The 7,694-nt window shown below is 37.7% G+C and overlaps 1 protein-coding gene across 1 annotated transcript; it reads right to left on the reverse strand.

Moving 5' to 3' along the window:
• Positions 1-2,239: 2,239 nt before the first annotated feature.
• LOC129415491 (uncharacterized) lies at positions 2,240-7,468 on the reverse strand. The gene is made up of 3 exons (XM_055169822.2): positions 7,137-7,468; positions 6,638-7,003; positions 2,240-2,659 (listed from the first exon to the last, which is right to left on the reverse strand). The coding sequence occupies exons 1-3, from the start codon at positions 7,411-7,413 to the stop codon at positions 2,586-2,588; spliced, it is 717 nt and encodes a 238-aa protein (XP_055025797.2). The 5' UTR covers positions 7,414-7,468; the 3' UTR covers positions 2,240-2,585.
• Positions 7,469-7,694: the final 226 nt, after the last annotated feature.

The following is a 7,694-nucleotide window of genomic DNA, read 5'->3' on the forward strand; positions in this document are numbered from 1 at the left end:
CCAACACGGTAACAGACCCCAGCCTGCCCCCGACCAAAGAGTACGTATCAACCTTCATTGTAAGACCCGAGTCGCCACATGGAATGTCCAGACACTGCCCAGATGCCCTGAAGCTGCCACCCTGCTGTCCGAAGAGCTCTGCCACTATAACATCTCCTTGGCAGGGCTCTGTGAAGTTCGATGGCACGGCAATGGCAAAACAACAACAGGTGAACATTGCTACTTCTGGAGTGGCCTGAGAGACGGACAAGGTCTTTATGGCGTGGCACTTGGCATCCCAAAGGACCTCAGCAAGTCCCTAATTAGCGGGACACCCCTGAGCGACAGATTATTATAGGCCCGCTTTCTCCACCAACATGGCCAGATGACAGTAATCGTTGCTTATGATCCCACCGATGTCACTAATGAGTAATACGAAGGACCCTTTCTTTGACCAACTCCACCAGGCTGTTGGCCAAGCCTCCACACGATATAACCATCATCCTTACCGATGCCAATGCCACTCTATCCATCAGTGATCGGTCCACAGGCTCACCTGTCTGCACAACTTTTGCTGACAAGTTCACAAATGACAACAGTAACCCCCTTCTCCTTCTCTGCCACCACAATAACCTCTGTGTTACAATAACCCCTGGAAGCTTATCCGTTACTGGACATCCAGCCCAGATGGCAGCACCAGGAAAGAGCTGGACCATATCCTTATCTCTCGACGCTGGAAGCCGGTGGTCACCAATTGCCGCATGTACCGAGGAGCAGAGCTTGGCAACACAGACCATCTCATGCTGGTGGCCATCTCAGGTTAAAGCTGCTAGCCAACAAGCACACCAAGACTCGGCCTTGTCTGGACTCATCCCTACTCAGTGATCCAAACATTGCCACAGCCTCTGGTTGTGCCATTCGCCACACCTTTGACAACCTGGCTACTGACAAGGTGAACGACTGGCAGACCTTTAAGGAAAGTGTCATCCAGTCAGCTCACAATGTCTTCAGACACTTTCGATCTCCCCCGAAAAAGCCTTGAATATTGGAGAGGACACTTAACATCATCAAGGTGACCGAAATGAGTATCGGAGATTGAACCGCCAGTGCAATGTGGCCATAGCGGAGGATGGGGAGAAGTTCTGGCAAGCAGAAGCTAAACACCTAGAGTCTGCAGCCAATAATAACAACATGAGCCATGTCTTCAGTTTGTTGCCACATTCTGATGGCAACCTTATAGCAACTGAAGCAAATTGCCTCGAACGCTGGAAAGAGCACTTCAGCCTTCTTCTGCAGCATGGTACCTCCCCGGCTGATCCTGCCTTCTCATTGGCCGTTCTCATTCTCATATTTGAAGTAAGTAACTTAACAGTTAATTTATCCTCATTTATATTTGCTATCATGTAATATCCCTGTGCAGTTCAGCCTACACAAGTGACCTCAGCAGCATGCATGCTTTGGATTGAAAAACATTTGCATTGTTTACAAACGAGGACGCGTGATCTCACGTAATGGCGGATAAATGTTACATGCCATACACTGTTAAACACAGTAATTCACTTTCATATCCTTCATGGCAACCTTGAGTAAGGCTGCACTGCAAGGTCTTTTAAGCATGTGCTGTTATATGATTCGATATATTGTTTACATATGAGGACGCGTGATCTCACGTAATGGCGGATAACTTTTACATGCTGTACAATGTTAGACACAGTAATTCACTTTCGTATCGTTCATGGCAACTTTGAGTAAGGCTGCACTGCAAGGTCTTTTAACTGTGCGCTGTAGTATGATTCCATTGTTTACATGCAACGCAATTCCATATATTGCGCTTTAAACGTGACACATTTTTTTATGAGCGCCGCGTTGTTTAGGCGGAGACGCGAGTACTCGCGCACATGGTTGCCATATGCGATGTGTTTGTTTTTTTTATTAAAGAATTGTGCAGACAGCTTGAAACACAATACTGGTCATAGGGTGTATACACCTGCATTGGTAAAATGATGATGACAATGACTATGACAATGCTATTCTTACCAAGGTCACACGTCCCCCATCCGGACCTAGCTGTGGAAAAACACTGTCATGTGCAAGCAACAGAGAGACAATTTAATTCATTTAGACCAAGGGTCTTCAACTACTTTTCTTTGGGGGCCAGATTTTAAAATCGTAAATATGACGCGGGCCAAACTTTTACCCCTATTTTTATTTTTGATATATTTTTACTTTTACCATATATGTGTGTGTTGTTGTCATTTTTGTTACTTTTGTTGTAGTATATTTGAAAAAAAAAACATATTAAAAACATGCATTTTCAAAAAAATTGAAATTAAAAGCCTTTTAATTACTGAAAACTCATATTTTCTTAATTAATATTTAAAAACAATTGCAGGTTAACATGTAAGAGCCAAATGTTAATAGTAAAAGTGTAAAAAATCAACAATCCTAAGCATATTTTGTTTATAACTGTTTAACTTTCATTAATTGTTACATGTCAAGTATTCACAACATATAGCCAGTCCTCTCCTAATGACTAAAATTGCACTACATGTTTTCTTTTTTAATATTTTATAGATACATAGGCTAAACAGCCTTTCCATTGTACATTACATACAGATATAACTGTCGGGAGTTCGCCCCCTAGTGGCAGTCGTAACGAAAATGTAGTTTAATCGTAAATCTGTCATGGGAGAGAACCTTTAATCTACGAATATATATATAGTTAATAATTTACAGTAATTAAAGTATTCAAGTGTTACTGATAAAGTAAAACAAAAAATAATTAATAATTTTAACTTTGCACACAGTTTTGATTGGAACACACTGAAGTACATCACTTCCGGTCGCCGCGTCACATGCGGTGTATGTAGTATGGGTGTAGTCGCATAAGTTTATTTTCTTGAATGCACCCAAAGCTCGAATTGGATCAGATAATTACGTACCCGCACAGCCCCTTTCTGTGTTGTCTTGTACAGTGTAAAGGTAAAAGTAACCACGCTGAATTTAAATCAGATTATGGTCGTTTCTCAATAAGGCTGCAGCCTCCGGAGGTCGCATTTTGAGGCTGCATACGTCATTAAGTCTAATTTCAGAATTTTAACAAGTATAAAGTTGACTATTATTCTTAGTTAATCGTAAATTGTTGTAATATGCTTATGATTCGTGAATGTAATGCTCAGTTAACTTAAACTTGATGACGAATGCAGTCTGCATATGCGACTTCCGGAGGCTGCAGCCTTCCGATTGAGAAACGGCCAAAGGTGACCGGCAGGCCGGATAAAGATGATTGGCGGGCCGCACTTGGCCCGCGGGCCGCCAGTTGACTAGCCCTGATTTAGACAATCATAAAACACATTAAAAGTATACTTTATATAAAACATTTATACTAAGCTTAAGATAAAACACTCAAAATTTCTCTACCATAACGTGCTTACAGAAACGCGTTATAAACAGAAGCTAGATGATAAGGGAATGGGCATCTGAAAACAACTTTTTTAAAACTAATCTCTGCAGATGTATGTTTATCTGAGATGTTCTGAATTTAGTTTATGTACATGATAGTTTATCTGAATGTAGCGCTATCAGTGATATTTAGCCATCAGTTATAGCAGTGGTTCCCAAACTTTTTCAGCGTGCCGCCCCCCTTGTGTACAGTGCATTCCTTCGCGGCCCCCAAAGAAAATTTGTGACAAAAAAACTGTTCTAAAACTTAACATTTTAATAAAAAAAAAAAACATTAAATTATACAAAAAGTAGTGTTTTTGGTTAGTAGCATTATTTTTTTAGGTTTAATTACACAGAATTCATGATAAATTAATGTATTTCATAAAATGTCATAAAACTGGGGCCCCCTGGCACCATCTTGCGGCCCCCAGTTTGAAAACCACCGAGTTACAGTATGTATGTTACGTTAAGCTTATGTGGTATTTCTGTGGACAATTTATGCTAAAAGCTGTTTGACCTCTTAGAGGTCTGCATCCCTCTCATCAGTACAAAACTATGAAGTGAAAAAACATATTCACACTTTTTGGACATAAAGTTATATGGTAACATGAGCCACATGAAGTTTACAGCTCTGTTGTTTATCAGTTTCTTAGTTTATACAAGTTAAGTTTTTGAATAGGGTTTGTTTCCAAATAAACTGAAAATGTCCTACTGACCTTCATTTCTATTTTGATTATATTGTTAACTTCTTAATAAACCACAAACAAACATGTATACATTTATTTGTCCTCCTCACTTTCTTTACTGTAGTTCGCTCCCACATTAGTGCCTAAAGGCTCATTATGCAGCTCATTATGCGAGTCTTTGTTTGCTAGCTGTCAATCAATCCTTTTCGCATACAGCCCCTCTAAAAAAAATTACAATTTCTAAATCAATATTTTGTTTTATGTGAATGAGTAGGCAGAATGATTTTCACATCGTTTTAAAGAAAAAACTCTACTAGATTCTGTTCAGAAAAGGCTTGTTAAAACATGTTTAGTATAGGTTTTGTGGACTTGTATCAGTGACTTAAAAATGTTGTTTTTTTAAAAACCATGCATAAACATTTTTCTCTCAAAAATACAAACATGTACATACATGTAGCTCATATAATATTGTGGCCCAGTTTGTGCTGAACGCAGTGTTATAAGACACTTATGCCATTATTATGTTTTAAAGCAACTGAAGACCAAATGTAAGAGCATGTCACAACCTCTGCCAGTGTCCCAAAATGGTCGGACCCCAGAGGGTTAAACAAGACACTGGCTGCAAGATTAGATGGCTTTGATAGCAGGGCTCTCAGAACCATTGAGAACATCAGGTGGCCCCAATTCTTAGAGCCCACATGTGCCAGCCCAGAGCATCCTCCCTGGCCACACAATGTTGTACCCGCTGGCTGGCTCGGCCATGTCCTCCGCCTCCCTTCTGACCATGAGAGCTATTTTCCAATTGTATCCGAGGGCCACAGGCTGGTGACAACCAGGAGGTAAACCTCGCACCCGATGGCTTGATGTCCTTGCGGGCGACCTACAACAACATGGAGTTGATGTAGAGTATGCAGAGCAGCTGGCACAAGACCGTCAGCACTGGCAACAACTGGTTCATCTAGTCAGCTCAACGAACAGGGATGAGACCCCCCCCTACCCATCGCAGGAGCCAAATTGATTGATTGATTGATTGATTGATTGATTGATTGATTGATTGATTGATTGGGCATAAATCTCCCTCTACTTAAAGGTTTGCGCTGTAGGACTGTTTAGAAATTGAGTTCTTGTTTATTTGTTCATTCTTTTGGATTTGAGGTGTGAAATATTTTTCATAGAAATTTAATTTTGATGTGATTCATATTATTGTGTGTTTATTTTTATTAGTTTATTAGTTTTATTATTTTTACTCATTCCTTTATGCCCATTTGGTGTTTAAATTTCCTGAACTATTGCATTTCATTTTTTATATTTAGCATTTCCATTTTTAAACATAATACATCAGCATGCATAACTTATAAAAGTGACTATTCAGAATACCTTTATGTAATTAATAATTAGAGGCAATCGTTTACATTAAACATTTTGGGCAAAATATCACCTTTATTTACTATGTAGGCATTGACATATACAGTCAGAAAAATAATTAGGGAATGATCATTTTAGTTTTTTCATTTAGAATTATTCATATATACAAAATGAGTTAAGCCGATCTTATATGTCATCCAGTGTACACTCCATTTCCCCCCAGTTTTTCAGAGTAGGTTTCTGTGTGTTTAGTAAATCAATGTCCTCTACCATCTCTGAACGTAATGGTTCTTGTTGTTAACTGATGTCCACATGAGCCGAATCCACAGCTGTGTTATTTCCATTCTATTAGGAAGAAAGTTACCATTAGACACAGCTCATAAAAGTTTTACTTTTATCATTTTAAACATATACAAATTGGTTTAATTGTTTGCACTGCTACAGTATGTGACCAAAACGCTGGCTCCTAAGGATCTCACATTAGTATCTCAAAGGTACATATTGGTACAAAATGTATATACTGTATGTTTCTAAATGGTACATATTTAGGATCTTTTAAAATGGTAGTCCCCCAGTGCCAGCTTGGAACTGACCTTTATTTCTGACAATGCTGTAGCTGCTTGATTTATGTAATTTTCAATAAATATCTCCTCTACCATTCAGTCATAGCTAAAGAAAAGGTTATATACTGTTTACTTACATAAAATGTACTTAATTAGATGTTATATTAACCATGTCATTATTACTAATCTTTACATTAAGATGTGATTAACATCTTTCACTTGTGATTCACTTCTGACTTTAATGCCCAAAACTACTGTATATCATTTTTATTTGAACAGAGCAAGATGCACAATAATTAAGCCTTTAAGGTAATAGAAGAATAAACTTGGACCAGACAACATACAACTTGCATTATTAATTCAGAAGAAGCTTACCTGCAAAAAATATTTGCTTTTGATTATAACTAGGGTAATAATCAGAGAAACAATGTTTGAAGACAGCAAGATGAAGGATACTAGATTTGTACCCTTCTGATCTGCAAAGCACATATTTAAGATGGTTATACCCTGGCAAAATGTCAAAACAACTTACATTTTGTAAGTTGAGATGTGTTAATGTAACAATTATTTTATTGCACTAGAAAGTACCAAACATTTTACCCATGTCAGTGATACTGATCTTAGTTCCATTTCCGATTATAATTTCTCCATCTACATCCACAGCACAGTAATACGTCCCAACATTGGAGATTGTGAGGTTTGTTATTGTATAATTGTAGATACATGTCTTTGTAACAGCACCAAGCTCAGCAGTCATTATAAAATAAGCTCTATCTATATAACTTTTTGACTTTTTGCTTTTGGATTGAACTTCTGCTATACTTTGTTTGAGCCAGTAGACATTGTTTTGTGAACATGTTTTCTCCTCCATGAATTTTACTGTACACTTCAAAGTGATGTTATCGCCAAGATAAAGAAATGTTAAATGAGGTTGCTGTAGAATTCGTCTTGTATCTAATTGTTTTCCTTAAAAAAAAAAATGAAACCCAAAACATAATGGTCAGTTCTGAAATTAGACAATTGTCTGACTGAATGTGATGTTTGAAACATATAATATGCAAAGTATTACAATAATAAAACTGTAATAAACGCTACTTACCGGTTATCATCAAAAATGTTCCAAAGCCAAAAGCCAATGCATTTGTCTTTATCACTCCACAGTAATAAGTAGCTACATCTTCTAGTTTTACTTTGAAAATGTTTAGATTGTAAGTTTCAATTCCAGCTGTGACACTGAAGTGTCCATCCTCAAAGCCTTTAAGAAACAGAACATTTTTGCCATAATTGTAAGACATAACTATAGGCTGTGGCTTTCCCACTACCTGCTTATACCACACAATGAGGTTAAAATCTTTATTAGAAAAGTAGCACTCCATTGTTACATTCTCTCCAATTTTGGCTTGTTGCACAGGTTTTCTTTGGTCTACGATATGGGCTGTGATGCAACCTGTAAAAATGTCCAAATAAAAAAAGCTAAAATTAAAGCTCATGTATTACTAATAAAGTTTTTTAAGATTTAATAATACATTAAGAATAATACACTAGTAGACCACAAAAAATATTTACCACCAATAGCAAGAAGAACGATTGCAGTTATAGGATACATGTTTTCTCTGCATTGGTGCATTTTGAAGAAGGAGACACTTAGCACACCAGA

This window comes from Misgurnus anguillicaudatus, chromosome 21, assembly GCF_027580225.2.
Source record: "Misgurnus anguillicaudatus chromosome 21, ASM2758022v2, whole genome shotgun sequence".
In the NCBI taxonomy this organism is placed as follows: domain Eukaryota; kingdom Metazoa; phylum Chordata; class Actinopteri; order Cypriniformes; family Cobitidae; genus Misgurnus; species Misgurnus anguillicaudatus.

What these genes read in the sequence shown, in the direction of transcription:
- LOC129415491 (XM_055169822.2), bottom strand. Translation starts at nt 7,413, where the DNA reads ATGGAGTGCTACTTTTCTAATAAAGATTTTAACCTCATTGTGTGGTAT. An exon ending in AACATTTTTGATGATAACCG is followed by an intron (nt 7,004 to 7,136) that starts GTAAGTAGCGTT and finishes TTTTTTTTTAAG; the next exon opens with GAAAACAATTAGATACAAGA. An exon ending in GATCAGTATCACTGACATGG is followed by an intron (nt 2,660 to 6,637) that starts GTAAAATGTTTG and finishes CTCCCATGACAG; the next exon opens with ATTTACGATTAAACTACATT.